Source organism: Pelodiscus sinensis, chromosome 7 (genome assembly GCF_049634645.1).
Source record: "Pelodiscus sinensis isolate JC-2024 chromosome 7, ASM4963464v1, whole genome shotgun sequence".
Taxonomy (NCBI): domain Eukaryota; kingdom Metazoa; phylum Chordata; order Testudines; family Trionychidae; genus Pelodiscus; species Pelodiscus sinensis.
The window spans coordinates 58,775,822-58,792,206 of record NC_134717.1 but is presented as its reverse complement, the minus strand read 5'-3'; the positions used below and the strand labels follow the sequence as shown (position 1 = coordinate 58,792,206).

The window sequence follows — 16,385 nt, the reverse complement described above, 5'->3', positions numbered from 1 at the left end:
CTGAAAAGCGTGGTATTAGTGGTCAATAGCATCTTCCGGGGTCTCATTAATCAGTTCATGAAATTAAACACTGCGATATGGAACAATATCGATGTAGTGCCACAAAACATCTGAGCTGTGGTGAAACAACTGTTTATTTGTTTGAAAGCTAAGTCGCCAGAAAATGTTTTAAATTGGCACCAAGTAAAGAAGAATACTGTGCTTTGATATTGAGTGGTATCAACACAAGTGCTAGGACACCCTTTCACCTGAATACCTTAAAAATATTCCCCAATATTGCCGGCACTTCTCATTGACCAATGTTACCCTTCATTTGAGTGTGATAGGAGTTCCACATGTGTAGCCAAAGGAAGAATTTAGTCCTATTCTGCAGTTATACCACCTCAGGCCATTATTTTGTGAGTGATGCAGCATTGGACTAGGTCAGTGCTTGCATGGAGACACATGGGGATACAATAGGTACGATAAGAGTGGTGCTAGTTATAGAGCTGGTCAAAAAGCAGAGGAAAGAGGAGGGGGTAGATGGGAGTAGTAGTGAGGGTGATGTGAAAAGACTGAGCAAATGGGAGGTGGGGTTGTTATCTTCATGGTTCAATAAAACCCAATGGCTGAACTAGTATTAAAAACACCCACCGAAGGCATGTCTTCACTCATAATGTTGGAAATCAACATTCTGGCATTTGATTTAGCCGGTCTAGTATAGACCTGTAAATCGAACGCTGAGCATGGCTCCGTCCGGCGCCTGTACTCCTCACAGTCGCAAGGAGTACGGGAAGCCAATGGGAGCATTCTCTCCCTTCAACTTCCTGTTATGAAGGGAGCACCAAGCTCAGCTTAAGATAAGTCAACTCCAACTACATATTCTACATCGCTGGAGCTGTGTACCTTAAGACAATCTTCCAGATCTAGTATAGACCTGGCCTCAGAGCTTAAATTTTAGACTTTTACATTTCAGAACATATATCTCTGTGATTGTTTTTAATCCATTCTTGGTTTATACTTAACTCTTCCCATGCAATATTTGCAACTCAGATATGACGCTTTGTGACTCTGCATGAAAACCTGACAATGAAATTTTCTAAAACCAACAGTGAAACTGTGAAATCTGTTTTGATTTCTCATATGCAAGACATGAAGCAGCTGTGCCAGGATAAAAAGTATATTCATTCCCCCCCATCTCAATTCTTTTAGTTTTAATATTGATAATATAATTGGTAACATTAACGGTGGGGCTATAAAACAGAGCTTTTAAGTGTCTGGTGATAAGGGAAAGCTTTCTGTTGTGTTAGAAAATTACCTGAAAATGTTTTTTTTTCAAAGTGACATCTGTAAGACTCTTCAGAAGGACTGAGAACTTGTTGAATGTTTTCCAATGAGACCCTGCCATCTGTTGTCTTACATTAAAAAACAAAACAAACACACACACAACCCTAAAGCAGTAACTCTCTGCTGCTGAAAGGGGATTACAGCTAAAACTATAATACCAATTACTAACCAATCAATTATTATTGGGTTTTGGCCTGTTGTAATGATGACAAATATTAATGGTTTTGGATCGATGTACTTTTTCAAAGTTTTTGCCTTTGGCAGGGTGCAGTTCTCACCAATCAAAACCAAAAGCAATTGTCTTTCTCAGTTTTTTTTTCCCTGAAAATCATGGAGGGTTTGTTTGTTTGTTTGTTTTCCAGAGGCTGAAGGGAAACACTTTTCCCATGAGTTGGTGACATTTTCAGAACACTGGGGCTTACAATTTTCCTTGGGGGGGTGGGGGGTGGGGAGAAAATCTGCAAAATATTTCACTTTCTTCATAAGTTCGTTTATGTTGTGTGTGTGTGTGTGTGTGTGTGTGTGTGTGTGTGTGTGTGTGTGTGTGTGTGTGTGTTTGGGGGTTTTTTTTGTACCAAAATGGAACCCAGAAACTTGCAGAGATCTGGTCAGAACATAATAGTTGGTTGGTTACTTCCATCTGGCCACCTCATTGCAGGAGCTGAATTTGATTGTAAAACAGCTTAGCTTCATCATCATTAAAAAGGCTGGGGTATTTGTGAGGTTCATACTCAGAAGTGATGCTCTAGCAATGAGCATGAAATTAATTGTCCAAGATTAAAACACCTACTGTGCCGTTGCCAGTGCTCTGAATTCTATCCTCACAATTTTGTCTTGACTGTTAGTTTGGTCATAAATCCCTATTTAAAATTCTGTGCTTTGCAGGGAGGTTCTGAGCTCTTGTTTGCTTGGTATTAAATGGTGGAAAGAAAATTCACTTAGCACAGGGATAATTACTGCTCTGTCTTCCAAGCCAATGCTTGAAAGAGCCTCTTGATTTAGCTTACTGTGCACAGAGGTCTCCTTGATTCTTCTGGATTTCATTCTCCTCCTCACCTGACCAGCACTGTCTATGATCCTTTGGCGCTATTGCACCGGGACACCGTTTCTCCTAGGGCATCAGTTGCCAGCAGCTCATCTAGGACCGCTCCTGAATCTGCAATACAAGCCAATTAAATTGGCTTTTCTTCTTCTGATTGACTCTGGCGAATGGTGGCACTGGCAAAAAAACAGGGAGGGCTCTGTGTGTGTGAGGAAGGCAAAGCTAGTGGCAGCCATCTTGTCCATTAGTAGCTGTGTCATGTTTCCTATGTGCTTGATTGAGAATAGGGCTATTGTCTTAAGCATCAGACATCTCTGGCAGTACAATTTCCCCTAGGGGCCATGATTTGTAATCGCCTCCTTAGTTGGGTTGTCTGTGGGAAATGAACGCATGATTTCCAAGGATGTGTGTACACACACAAAGTTATTTTGGAATAACGGCCATTATTCCGAAATAACTATGCGAGCATCTACACAGTAAGGCTGTGTCTTACACAGTAAGGCCACTTATTCCGGAAGATCAGCCGCTTTTCCGGAATAAGCTGCGAGCTGTTTACACTGGCCCTTGAATTTCCGGAAAAGCAATGACGCTCTACTGTACAAAATCAGCCGCTATTCTGGAAAAAATATTCTGCTCCCGCTCGGGCATAAGTCCTTTTTCCGGAACACTGTTCCGGAAAAGGGCCAGTGTAGACAGCCCAGTAGTCTTTTCCGGAAAAAAGCCCCGATTGCGAAAATGGCGATCGGGGCTCTTTTCCGGAAAAGCATGTCTACATTGGCCACAGACGCTTTTCCGGAAAAAGGGCTTTTCCAGAAAAGCAGCCTGCCAATGTAGACGCTTCTTTTCCGGAAAAACTGAAAACGGAATAGTATTCCGTTTTAAGCAGTTCCGAAAATTCATGCCAGTGTAGACACAGCCTAAGTCTGTTATTTTGAAATAACGGACGGCTTATTCCGACTTCTGTAAACCTCTTTCTATGAGGAATAACGACTCTTCCAAAATAGCTATTTCAAAATAAGGCGCATGTAGACACTCCACTGTTGCTATTTCGAAATAGCCCTTCACCAGGACCATTCTTAATTATTCTTCCTGGGGCTCTAAATCAAGGTAGCACATCTACATTAGGGAAGCCTAGGACTCATTTTGAGGCTTCCCTGCAATGTAGATGTGCTATTTCACAATAAGCCATTTTGGAATAACTGTTCCGGAGTAGCTTACTTCAAAATAACTGTGTAGTGTAGACGTAGCCCAATCGTGAATTCTTGTGCCTCTCTGCTGTGTCTGAGCCGATGGGGCTTGGTCATGTGTTAACATGGCTCTCACTGTTGGTAAAGCTGAATTCTAGTCAGTCCTTCACGTCATCGTTGAAAGCTGAGCTCAACTATCTGGAAAGCTGATGTCTCTAAGCCACTGTAATGTGACACTTTGAGGAGAAGCCCCTAATGTAACTAGCCCTGCTGTGGTGTGATGCAGTCAGGGTCAATTTGTAAATTCCCCGCTGGAATGCTTGGCTCACATCTGTGGGGGAACTGCACTAGCGTAGGTGAAAGCACATTTCCCTCGACGCAAAATGAAGGTGCCAGCATTCTCTGTGCCAGATTATTGACTCTGGCGTGTTGCAGTGTGAAATAAGTTGGAGCCATAGGTTTGTGCAGTGGTTGCCAAGGTAGTCAGGAATGCTGCTAAACCTTAGCACAGCGGGAGTTTCGCACACGCTGTCAGCTGGCTGAAAATCCTCTCAGCCTATTTTGTAGTAAGGTGTTGTGCAAGGGAAGTGATAAGTAAAGAAGCACAGGGGAACTGGCATTGAGAGTCTAGAACAAAATGAAATGTTTCTGGGGGGTTTTCCTCCAAAAGTGGGGAGAACTGCTGTATAGGATTCTCAAACTTACCCTTACAACTGCCTGATCCAAAAGCTTGATGGCAGTAGAGCTTCCCCACAAAATGGCTGCCGGATATTTTTAATAGCCCAAAAGCAATGATTCCCCCCCGCCATTGCATTCTTCCAAATAATTAATTAATTTTCACTAAAACTTTCCAAAATCATTCAGGTGGAGGCAATGAAAATGTCAGGCCCAGACAGTTGGGCCAAGTTAAAAGCAACTGAACACAGATTACCATATTAGGAATTTACCAGGCAACCATCGCTATCTTACTCAATATATGTTGTGTGTATGTATATCTAGCACTCTCCTTAAGTTTTTGGTTTGTCTATATGGCCAAGTCAGCTGCAAGCTTAAGGTTTAGCAAGGCCTAACAGGGCATATTAACTAGGAGATTTTGAGAACAAAGTATGTTGAAAATATATCCGTCTATAATTGGATTCTCCCCGAGGCAGATCAGACATGCACTGTAGGCATGGTTTCTTGCTTTAGCTATTACAGGTATCATAAAATTAATGGGAAAAGAGTATCCACGGTCGTATCTCTGCTGTCACACAGCACACATTTTTGGGCTTTCAAAGACATGCACAGCCCAGTAAAAAAAAACAGCTTTTTAAAATGATTTCCACAGCACTGAGCTAGGGAAATTAGGTGGGAAACGTTAAATCTAAAGAATTAGGTTCTTTTGTTTAAGGTGGAAAACAGTTGGAAGCAACAGGATAAGGCAACATGTTTGGTTGTTTGGTTCTTTGTTTATAGGACATAGGCAGGAAAAATGTTGACTCCAAGAGCCATGTACTTCACCTGCTCAGTTTATCTAAGCCAGGGGTTCTCAACCTTTTTCGGTCCCCGTACCTCCTTGGCTTTTAGTAAACCTTCCCGTACCCCCTATTCAATATGAAAGGAAATAAATTCTAGATTCTAGAATCCACATTTTTTTTCACTAACACTACTTCTCGTACCCCTTGGGAGTACACGTACCCCAGGTTGGGAACCCCTGATCTAAGCACTCTGGATTAAATTAAGCTTTCCCTTCTGACAATGGGGAGATTTCTGTGGGGGTCAAGACCCCTCCACCCCAGGCTGGCTGCATATGGAGGGAGCACTGTCTCTCTCTTTGCAATGCATGAAGACCCACTTGGCATTCAGCATACCCACATCCGGGTACCACCAGGAGGTCCTGTCCAACATGGATCAGGCTCTTGGGGGGTCATAATCAGGCCCTATCTGGGAAAGCAATAAATAATGCAGCAGACCCCATGGCTGTGGCTCTGTAGCAGGGTGATGGGGAAAACTGAGAGAATATCTTGCTGGAGAGTGGCAGTATCTACAAACCCAGGCTGGGAGAAGGGCTCTTCTGAGGCCACCCCACATGGAAAGGCATGAGAACCAGGCATGAAGCATCTTGAACACATTCTGTTGTCTCTTTGTGGCAGGTGCATCTGGTTGACATCCTCCTGTTTATAAAAGAGGTGAGCCTGGCCCTCCAGTCAGGGGAAACTAAGGTCAGAAGCCAGGTGGTGCCACAGAAAGGGCTAGGAGCAGCCAGGCTGATATTTAGGTTCAGTTGTCAATTATTATTTCACCAAGAAAGCAGTACGCCAGAAAAGGGGTCAGTTCCATGCAGCCTTATGGTCGCTCGTGTGTGTAGCGTTTACTCAGGGAGGAGGGGAATGCTTCATGCTCACTCTTCTATGTTCTCCTCCTCCTTCATGGTTCCATGGTTCAGGCTAAAACCGTGTTGAGCATGCCTGCCCTGAGTAGCTGGGTCTAGAAACCATTTTAGCTACAATTTGGGATCTGGGTGCCCAATTCCCACTGAATCTCAATGTGCCCAAATCCCATAGACATCTTTAAAACCTCACCCTTAGTTCTCCATTTGGTTATATACCCACCCAGCACTGACATAATTTTACTCACCCATAGGTGAGTAAACTGTCCTTCTCACTGGGCATGTCATCATCTTACTAAGGCTACATCTGCACTGCAGTGTGATTTCGGGGTACCTCAGAGGTGGCCCGAAATAGCTATTTCGTGTATTTTGAGCACGCCCATTATTTTGAAATAAAACAGGTGTGCTATTCTGACGTCCCTGTAAGCCTTATTCTACGAGGAATCAGGGACATTTCAGAAGAGTGATTTGTTTTGAAATAAGTGCTGTGTAGACACCGCCAAATCTTGAAATCAGCTATTTTGAAATTAACTCGAAATAAGCTACACAGTTTGCGTAGCTTATTTTGAGCTCCGGGTACAGTGTAGATGCACCCTAAAAGGCCTTTGCATTAGTATGGAGCATAAATATAACATTGGGAGTACTTTTTAATGTAGGACGTGTTCATAAATCAGAATTGAGTTTAATATATCTGGTGACAATGATTAAATTCATTAAAAAAGAGGAGAGAGGCTGGGAATACGCCGCATGACAGATGATTTCTTTGTGTGAAACACCCGACGTGGACACATCAGAATATTAAATGAAGAACAGAATGCTTAATTAAAGTCACTTGGCATCCTCCCTGGGATGCAGTACAACCCTGCTGTCAGCTACCTGAGCAAACAGTCTTTCTTCCACTTCCTTCTCTGAGCCAGAGATCAGGTCTGGATAAGTTGGTTTCTCTTGTCTCCCAGTCTTCCTCTAACTGTAAAGTGTCTGCTGGTTTTGTCTAATTTTTGTCTAATAGTGACTTTGTGACAGATGGACTATTTAACACGTCAACATTCCTGCCATTCTTCAGATTCAAACATAAGCAATGGCATAAGTGAGATTGCAACATTTTGTGACAGATCGTATGTTTTGTCCTCTTCATTTCCTCCTTTTTCCTTAGGTTGGAAAGAGAGAGAAGTTATATTTTTTTTCCTCTAAGTTCCTAGAAAGATAGAAGATATATTGTGTGGTTAGACTGCAGTTATATTTTGTGGGTAGATCTGCATCCAAATTGCTAGTACTGGTTTAGACTCCCTGCGTGACTTTCAGGAACATGGTAGATCTCTGTACACCAGTTGCCCATCTGTAAATGGGCAGGATAGTTAAAATGTTCAAAGTGACCTCAGTGACGCAGGATCCTAAATCTCACTGAAAGAGAATGGGAATCTAGCAGCTAGCTCTTCAAAGGGATTTAGACACCCGGTGGGACTTTTTAGAGGCATTTTGCAACTCCCACTGGTGGGGGTTAGGTGTCTAACCTGGTTAGGTGTTTCTGACAATTCCTCGGGTGTTTATGAAAAATCAAAAATCTGGCTCTTGGTCCTATTGTGTCTATAGTTCCAAAGAGTTAAAGGTGCTGACGTAGCCCTGTTACTCCCTGTCATCAAACCGCTAAAATACAGTTTGGGGTTGGTTATAATCGCACAGTTAAAAACCCCTGTGTTAAAGGTTCAAAAAGGAAGGAAGCATTTGGAATGGAAAGTTTTAAATAAAGTGTAACCCACACACCTAGTGTGGTTGACAGTCCCGTGTAGTGGCACTTAGCCCACTTACAGTGAGAGATAAGAACAAGGGAGCTCTACAGCCTAAGCTGAAAGCCAGCTGGCTTTATATAGCTCAAGCTGTAGATGCTGCTACACTAAGCTCCTGAGGTCCCAGATTCAGATCTGCCTGGTGGCAGTTACAAAATCAGTGGACTCAAGTAGGGGCCTGAGATCTCTTGGTGAGCTCAAGCAGGTGGTAGGGAGCCTGCAAAGCATGGCTGGCATTAGGTGCACCAGGGTGCAGGGCAGAAAGCTGATGCCCCACCCCACAGGGCTGCAACCTAGCGCCCTCAACCCCAGTACCTAGGTCTTGGCTAGGAGCCCTGGGCATTTGCTCTGCTCCTACCCCTTAATGCCAGCCCTGGCTTTATATGGAGAAAAACAGTCACTGTGGCACAGCTGCGCCCTGGAGTGTTTATGTTTTGGGGAGTTACCAAAAGAAAAAGGTGGAGAGCCCCTTAAATAGAGAGACCTGGTGGGTGAGGTGAGATCTTTTATTGAAGCAATTTATATTGGTGAAAGAGAAAAACATCGAGTGCCTCTTCAGGTTGAACTGTGTTACTCGAAATCTTGTCTCTCTCTCTCTCTAAGGTAAGTTTGTCCAATGAAAGATATGACCTCGCCCACTTTGGGTCTCTATTCTCTTGGGACCAGCACAGCTACAACACTGCAAGTATTAAATAAGGATGTCTTTTTAACATCTGGTTCCCGTTCCCTTTGCTAGAGAGAATTTTTGGAAGGACAAAAAGAAACCCTGGTTTGACCCTCTTTTAGATGTTAATAACTATCCTTTTTGGGGGAAAAGAGAAGTGACGTTAGTTGAAATGGGCTGGAACTGTCATTGTTAAAGCCCAATCCCATTGTCTAAGACACAAGATGAAGACATAACAGGAGGAGAGAGGAAAGAACAGCAAAGATAAAAAGAATTCAGCTTCTGCCTCTGAAATTGACTTTCCCTTGCAACCTCATGGCTGAAAAACACAGGCCCTTCTGAGACCAGCTAAATTTGTACCAGTGTTAAGGTTGTTGAGGGCATTAATCTTGGCTGGCTGAGCCAGACTTGTATTAAACACAAGGCAAAAGGAAAGAGCTAGGAAAGAAAATCTGCAAGGCGAGGCAGGAAAAGACCCCCGATTGGTGGAAAAGCCAACGTCTCATTAATCCAGGTGGTGTTCGAGAATTCAGTCCACATCAGTGGAGTAGCGGTTTCATCTGTCTGGCCAAACTTGGTGGGGACATCCTCCAGCATTAGTGAGGGTAGCAGGAGATGTTAAGGGTAGCTGCCGAGAAGAAAAACTTGCTGCAGCTGTTGTTACGGGATAGTTCCTTTTTCAGCTCATTTTCTCCAAATGTCTTTTCCTGTTAAGAACCCCAAGAGGGAGGGATGGGCAGAATAGCCAATCTACTCGTAATTGGTCCTCCAAGAAGCCTATTTCCCAACACATCAATTTTCTCATTGACTTCCGGTCCTCCTTTCTTGTTTACCAAGCATAAACCCTGACACCGGCCTTGGGCAGTATCAGTCTTTCTGTCTCCCCTACATCTTGCCTTTAACAATTTTCATGACAGGTTATTAAGAAAATTTCACTCGCTTGTTACAGCTATGCTTACAGTTAGGTTAAATACATAAGCCCAAATATTACTGCTTTTGAAATTGGGACTCACACTCTGAAGTCAATAAGGTGTTTTGGACCATCAGCATACTTCCTTCTTGTTTCTTGTCTGTTTTGTTCATTTCAATTATAAACTCTTCCAGTTACGCTGTGTGTGTACAGTGCCTAACATATTGGCCTCAGCTGTGTCCCAGAGATGCTAATGTAATACAAAAAGCAATAATTTTACTACTGAGGAAATGTAAAGTCAGGATTCGTGCAAAATTAATATTCCTTGTAGATGAATGGTCAGCAGCAGTAGCGAAGGTTGTGCTGCTCTTGGCTATACTACAAGCCTTAATTTCATACAGGTCTGCCCTTAAGAGTTGATAAAAATGCCTCTTTTTCCCACTGCCCCTTTCCAAAACTAGTGATGGAATCGTGAACTCCTAATAATAACTGGATGTGACGAATGGCAGTGCTTGCTTTTATTATTGTGTAGAAACGTCTTCCCTTCAGACTCAACTAGAGTTACAAATAGCATGTGGCTAGAGACTAATGAGGACAGATGTTTCAAAAGCTTTTTTTGTCCAGGCTTTCCTAGTCCACGGTAGGTGAAAAAAAATGCCCACATTCTAATCTGATCCCAATGTAAAGAAAAATGCTCCCAGTTTGAAGGAGCTAGTGACGCACCTGTTATTTTACCCAAAGCTGGTGACGTGTGAGTGGAGATTTCCCCCTGGTGCAACTCCAGGACAAAATATACGGGGTAATAAAGAAAAAGAAAGGCAAAGTAATTTTGTTTCTTGAAAATGGATAATGCACCTGTCAACATCTATTTAGTCAGGCGGCCTTCAGTGACATTTCTAGTGACAGCAGAAGAGAGGCTAAAATTGCCTTTAGGATACCCCTTATAGAGTAGGGGTAACTGTATTAATTTTAACATGGACCAAATTGCTTACCCCCATCTCATTTGTGGCATTAGAATCTCTCTCGTATCCACTCTCTGAAATACCCCTCTGAATTGTTCGGTATTTGGGGTTTGAGTTTTTCCCCCCTTCACGTACACTTTAAAAGAAAATGGGGGGGAAGAGGGAAATGAGGCCATCTGCTATTTTATTGATGAGAAAAAAACAAAACCTACAATTAGAGTCTTGTTCATCTTTTTAAAAAAACTATTATGCAAATACTCTTCAATTTGGTTTCAAATACTCTTTGTACTGTGATGAGCAATTTTCTTTAATACAAACCCAACTTCCTTGCCAGGACTTTTTTAATACCGGAGAAAAAACGATAAGGAGACTTTTCTTTCTTGGTGTGTTCTTCTGATGCTCAGGTTTTATCTTCCTCTGTTTGTGCGGAATGACTATTGCGGTTACACTTTGAATTGTCACTTGTACACTGGGTAGGTTTTGGAGGGGAGAAAACCAAAAGAGCTTCCCACTTCCCATTTCCGTTTCGCTTTTCAGTGTTGCTCTGCCTCGGTGAAATGATTGCCACCGGAAGGCAGAGCTCAGTGAATGAGAGGAGCTTTCCCGCCTGTTCTTCTGAAAGCCACCTGCTACTGCTGGGAGCAGCTTTGCTGCATGTGCAGAGATGCAGTTGACTTATAGGTGCAAATTACAGGCTGCTGTTGTGTCTCACCCTGCAGGATTTGTGGTTATTAGGATTTGGTCTACACTTAGTCTGAAATAAACACCCCAGGGTTGAATTTATAAGCAGTGTGTCCACACTGCCAACCCCATTATTTCGGAATAAGGGGCCGCAGAATTTGAACTCTGTACTCCTGCTTTTCATGGGGAATAACGCCATTCCCGAACATGACAGTCTGAAATAACATTAGTGGGGATGCTCCGGTGCCACTAATGCAAACTAATTGGCCTCCAGGAGGCCTTTCACAGCTCCCAAAAGTGCTTCCTGGCACTCAGTCCGAGGTAGAGCATCCACATAAATGGAGCCTGCCTCACACTGATTTCAAGCCTTCCCCATGGACTCAGAAGTTCAAATTTGTACTGAGAGGGAGGGCCCCATTGTAGAGAGAGAGCTCCTGTCTCAAAGGGTTTCCTGATCTGTGTTGGGAGTCCGAGTCATGGAGAAATGGAGCAAGTGGCCCCAGGTCATGCAGGAAGGCTGTGGAAGAGCTAGGAACTGACCCCCAGGAGTCAGATTTTCTTAGTCCCACACGTCCCCCAGATGAGGTTTGTGAGCCAAAGTCACTTGAGCAAATCTGAATATCCAGTCCCAGGTCGTCTCTGTCTTACCCCAATGAATGGAATAAAAATAACTTTGAGTCAGGGAAACTCTCATTGCTAGCACTTTGCTGCGTTATAGGCGTGATCCTGCCCTGTGCTGAGCAGTCTGGTCACACCCTCTCCCCCCCCCCCCCAAGTCCTTGGCCCGTCACAGGCTTAGCTCTCACCATGTGCTTTTAATGCTGTCAAGCTGATTTCCCCACTCTGGCACGATGAATGCAGAAGTGGGGGCCTGCAAAAGTATCCCAAAACCTTATTTCCCCAGGCTTTGGTATAAAGCTTCCCTGCAAAATCTTAAAAACCTAGATTTTGGGGCTAAAAATCTGCTGCTACCACCCAAGTAATGGTAAGAAAACCAGGGAAGAGATGACTTGGGAAATCTCAGCCCTAAAGTAAAACCAGGACACAAAAATTAACCAATACCAGGTTAATAAAAAAGAAATAACTTTTATTATCAGCACAATACTCCTGTTACAAGCATAGTTGGACTGGCTAGATGATAAGAGCCACCAATTAATAAACTAATGGGGAATTTTCCCATGGGGAACAAAACTTAGTTATAAAAGAGAGGAAACCCCATTTCTAAATGCACAGACATCAGATCCACAGTCCCAAATCATAAAACAATAAAACCTAATGGATTTTTCTAAACTTTACCCTATTTACAGATAGTAAAGAGTCTTTTCTTGGAGAGAGACATTTTGTCTGTCCCCCTCAGTATCTGGAGAGAAACTGCTCAGAGAGAAAGGAGGGAAAAACCAAAAATTCCTTTGTCTCAGTTTGAAATCCCTATCTGCATTTCTATTGGCTGACTGCTACCTGGCTAAGTATAATTAACCCCTTAGTCCCCAGGCTGCTGCCCATCCCTCATGGTCATGACAAGTGCTTTACTGGGTCTGGCCCAGAATACTCAGCATCGTGTAGGACTGAGCCCCAGGCCTGAGGTAGCCCGAGGAGTCAGACCTGCAAAATTTGGCTCTTTTGCTATAACATAGAGGTCCCCAAATTCGGGGGGGGGGGGGGGGGGGGAGATGCTCCCAGCCCCATCCACAGCCTTCAAACCCTGGCTATGGCTCCGTTCTGGCTCCGGCCTTATCTCTAGACCCAGCCCCTTACTCCTCCCCCTTACTCCTTTCTGTGCCCATGGCTCTGGTTCTGGGAAGGAAGCGGTGGTGAAGGGAGAAAAGAAAGGGCATGATCTTGAAGAGTTTGGGGACTGCTGCTACAATGGTTGCTTAATGCCAAGTGGCCTGCTCCACATTATGGGCCAGAGTCTAAGGAAGAAGTATGAAGAAGCTACCGCTCCCATGGAGAAACCGATCTCCTGCTCTGAGTATGGTCAGCTACCCCGCTGCTCTCTCTTCAGAGGTGGTGCAGGACAGGGGAGGGTTTCCCTCTGCAGCTGTCGATGGAGCTAAGCTGCTTTTACACCGGCTGATGGCCAGGCCCATTGTTTGGTATCCTGGAACATAAATCACACCAGTCTGGACCTTGCTGAAGAGTAGCTGGTGCTGTCTCCTCACAAGGGGAAAAGAGCATGAAACCTTATTGCACACCAGTGGGTGCTGAACCCCTTTGGGCTGTGGGTGGGGAGCACAGAGGCCACACTGGTGGGAACTGTGGAACACAATGATGGATTCGGGGTGCGTTTGTTGTTGCAGGAAGCGCTCATCATGGCAAGCATGGATCATCCCCACTTGGTGAGATTGCTGGGCGTGTGCCTGAGCCCCACCATTCAGCTCGTCACCCAGCTGATGCCCCACGGCTGCTTGTTGGACTATGTCCATGAACACAAGGACAACATTGGCTCCCAGCTCCTGCTGAACTGGTGTGTCCAGATCGCCAAGGTAAGACCCTACTGGTGTTTGGACACTGCTGGGACTAAGCAAATTAACACAAGCATTTTGGAAAGTCCGCGGTGCTGATTCCCAGGCAGGAAACAAGAAAGCGAAATCTAGTCTTGTAAGACAGTTTGGTGATCTTTTTACTTCCAGTGCTCTCTGCAGGGATACAATATAAACTGTTATGGTAACAAGGTGACTCAGCCCCAGACATATATTGCTTTGTTCTGTAGGGTGTTGTAGAGGAAGACTTGAAGAGGCCTAGATCTGACCCTTAGTACAGAATAATTATGCAATCACTTTTGTTGCTGTTTCACCCTGTGGGCTGTATGAGCCACTGGCGTAGCCTGGTTGAGTTTTTTAGGCCTGGGTGAATCCAGTTGCCAACCTCCCTTTCTAGAGTCCCTGCCCTATCCTGATTTGCTGCCCAATTGTTCCCCTACACACTGCCCTGAAGAGACTTATTCTTTCCACATGGCTTACATGGCTTGCACTGTTTCTGGGAGCCATTGCAGGTATTCTGTTATGTTTAGGGCCTACCACAACAGCTGAGGTTAGAGGGTAATAGCACTTGGCCCTGTGGTAGGCTGAATAGCGAGTGCCTGGCTCTCTTCTTGCATTCTGGCAAACTTTCCTTAGACTTCACTGGGCTTTACCCAAGTTAGAAGGAAGCCTTCAGAGTTCCGCTATGTACTTGGTTGTTCAAAGAGCATTGGTCTTATAAGATGTAATAACAGTAAACTGCAATCTGGCCTTCATACCCTCCTGGCACAGTGTTGTGTTTTGGTCATGAATGTGTTGCAACAAATATGTTGGTTTTTAATGACCTGCTGAGAGTCACTTCTTTAGGTATCAAGATGCAATGAATGAAAGGATTCTGAAGTGTCAAGGGACTGAAATATTCATCTATTTTACACTGCCAGAGTAGTATCTCTCTCGGATAGCAATCAAAGTGGTATAAGGGGACTTCAGAGTGTGTGAGGCTGACTGAATCAGGCACTAAATAGTTGCACCATTCTTCCAAAGCTACATTGCCACAACATATCTGAAAATGTCAATAACTCTCCTGTGAGTTCATGTTACAGGCCCCCTTGGGTGCCCAGCTGGCGGCAGATATGAGTCTGCTCCAGCAGCTGATCGAAGTCCTGTCTCTTTGGTCGCTTTGTAGCAGGTCATCCTGTCAGCCCTGGGGTCAGGCCGCAATGTGTCACACAAGGGGGCAATCATCACAAAAGTGTTGTCGGGGAGTTGTTTGCAAAAGGGAAGCACCAATACAGTTGCCCACAGCAAGATCCAGCCCTGCATTTGTGTGCCAGGAGAGAAAAGTATCTGAGGGTGCAAACACGGCCTCCCTTGCCTTCCTTCCTACATTCCCATGAGGGGTAGAATGCAGCAGTCATGTCTTTTTGATCTCCTCAGGGGTTGCTTGTTTCTCCAGGACCAGAGAGTCCATCGTTCTTCATTGACATTTTCAGATAGCTTGAAAATGGATGCAATTACCTCCATGCTGGATGTGAGGGAATAATTCAAAGAGATGCCATGTAATTCATATTTAATGCTTTCATGTTGGGGCTGGGAGGAAGACAAATAGGTGAAAATATAGAGAAATGTATTTCAATATGGCCGCATCCATGATGCTCATGCAGCAGAAGATGTGCGGCTGGCTGGAGCTGGTTGCTGGGTAGGTACCCGTCTCTGGGTATTTACAGGGGCATATCCAGAAGAGATTTCAGAGTGAGGCTGGGAGAGCACAGGTGTTTGTCTCATCACCCTCTTTCTCAGTTCTCCCCCTTTTCCATCTGTTCACTCCCTTGCTTATTGATGGTGGTTATTAGTTGTTACTTACTCGATACTGTTTGCAGAATGATAACCTGGATTTTTTTTCAAGTGCCACGCGAGTCCCTGGTTGTGCAGTGTATATTGAGACAAAAATTCCCATTAGCGTATGCTGAGGGGACCTCCTACAGCACTTCCTATTAGTCTGTGGTAGCTATGGATGGAGGGACGGACTCTATGCGGTAGCTGAAGTAGAACTGCAGGGCTCAGCCTTCTTGAAAGGAATTGATCCAAAATGGTGTCCCTCATTGAAGGGCCTGTGGCTGGCTACATGGGCCTAGATTCAGGCACTTGGAAAACTGTAGCCTAAAGCCTTTCATGGGGAGAGAAGGAAGTGAGGCATTACAAGTACTAGAAAACTGAGCTATTCGGCCCGCCAGCACTCCACGGACTGCTAGACCACATGTGTAATATTAACAGATGAACCATGGGGAAGAGGGAGGGAAATTCCCCGGAACGAAAGGTGGCCTATTAATGAGGGGAAGAAGCAAAGTTTAATTAATCCATCTTTCTCTACATTGCAGTGGCATATGGTTAATTTTAATTTGGCCTCGTGTTACAGCAATCAGGGTCATCTGCTTGGCTCCTCACATGGGAGGCTGTTCTGAGCAGCTGTTTTTCTGAAACGGCATATTGCATGCTAGACATAGTTGCCCTTTTAGTTCTTCGCCGTCACAGCATGATTGGATCTACCTCCTCTTATTTGCTTTAATGTGCATCTCCCTTTATTTCTCCTGCCTTTCTTTCCGTGTACTGATCACTTTTGGTTTGCAAGTGGGCTGAGAGCAGGAGAACCATACAGTTTTGGTGCAGAGTGCTTAGATGCTTGTTGGAGCGCCAAGACTCTTTTGTGCCTGGCTTTCGAGTAGAAGGTTCGTGGTGAAGAAAATGGCGTGTTGAGACTTTTCCCCCACCGTTCATGTATGTGCACAAAGATCAAATGCAAGCTAGCCCTGAGTGTGTAATCAACATTAAGGAACCACAGAACAGAACAGAGTGAGGGGGATAGGGGTGACTCTGTTGTATACTTCAAGTTGCACAGTGTTATCACTGCATCATACAGCACTTCTCAATGGAAATTCCCACATGACTCTTCTTCTTGCAGCCCTCGAGTGATCTGAGTATGTCTCACCATATCATTTCCC

The 16,385-nt window shown here is 44.4% G+C and overlaps 1 protein-coding gene across 10 annotated transcripts in view; it reads left to right on the top strand.

Annotated features, from left to right (window-relative positions):
- ERBB4 (erb-b2 receptor tyrosine kinase 4) overlaps nt 1-16,385 on the top strand; it is a 935,749-nt gene that overhangs the window by 759,664 nt on the left and 159,700 nt on the right. For all 10 annotated transcript variants that reach the window (XM_075933940.1, XM_075933937.1, XM_075933934.1 and 7 more), the window contains one exon: nt 13,225-13,410. In XM_075933940.1, coding sequence (XP_075790055.1) covers nt 13,225-13,410 — 186 coding nt within the window. The remainder of the gene's footprint in view (nt 1-13,224; nt 13,411-16,385) is intronic.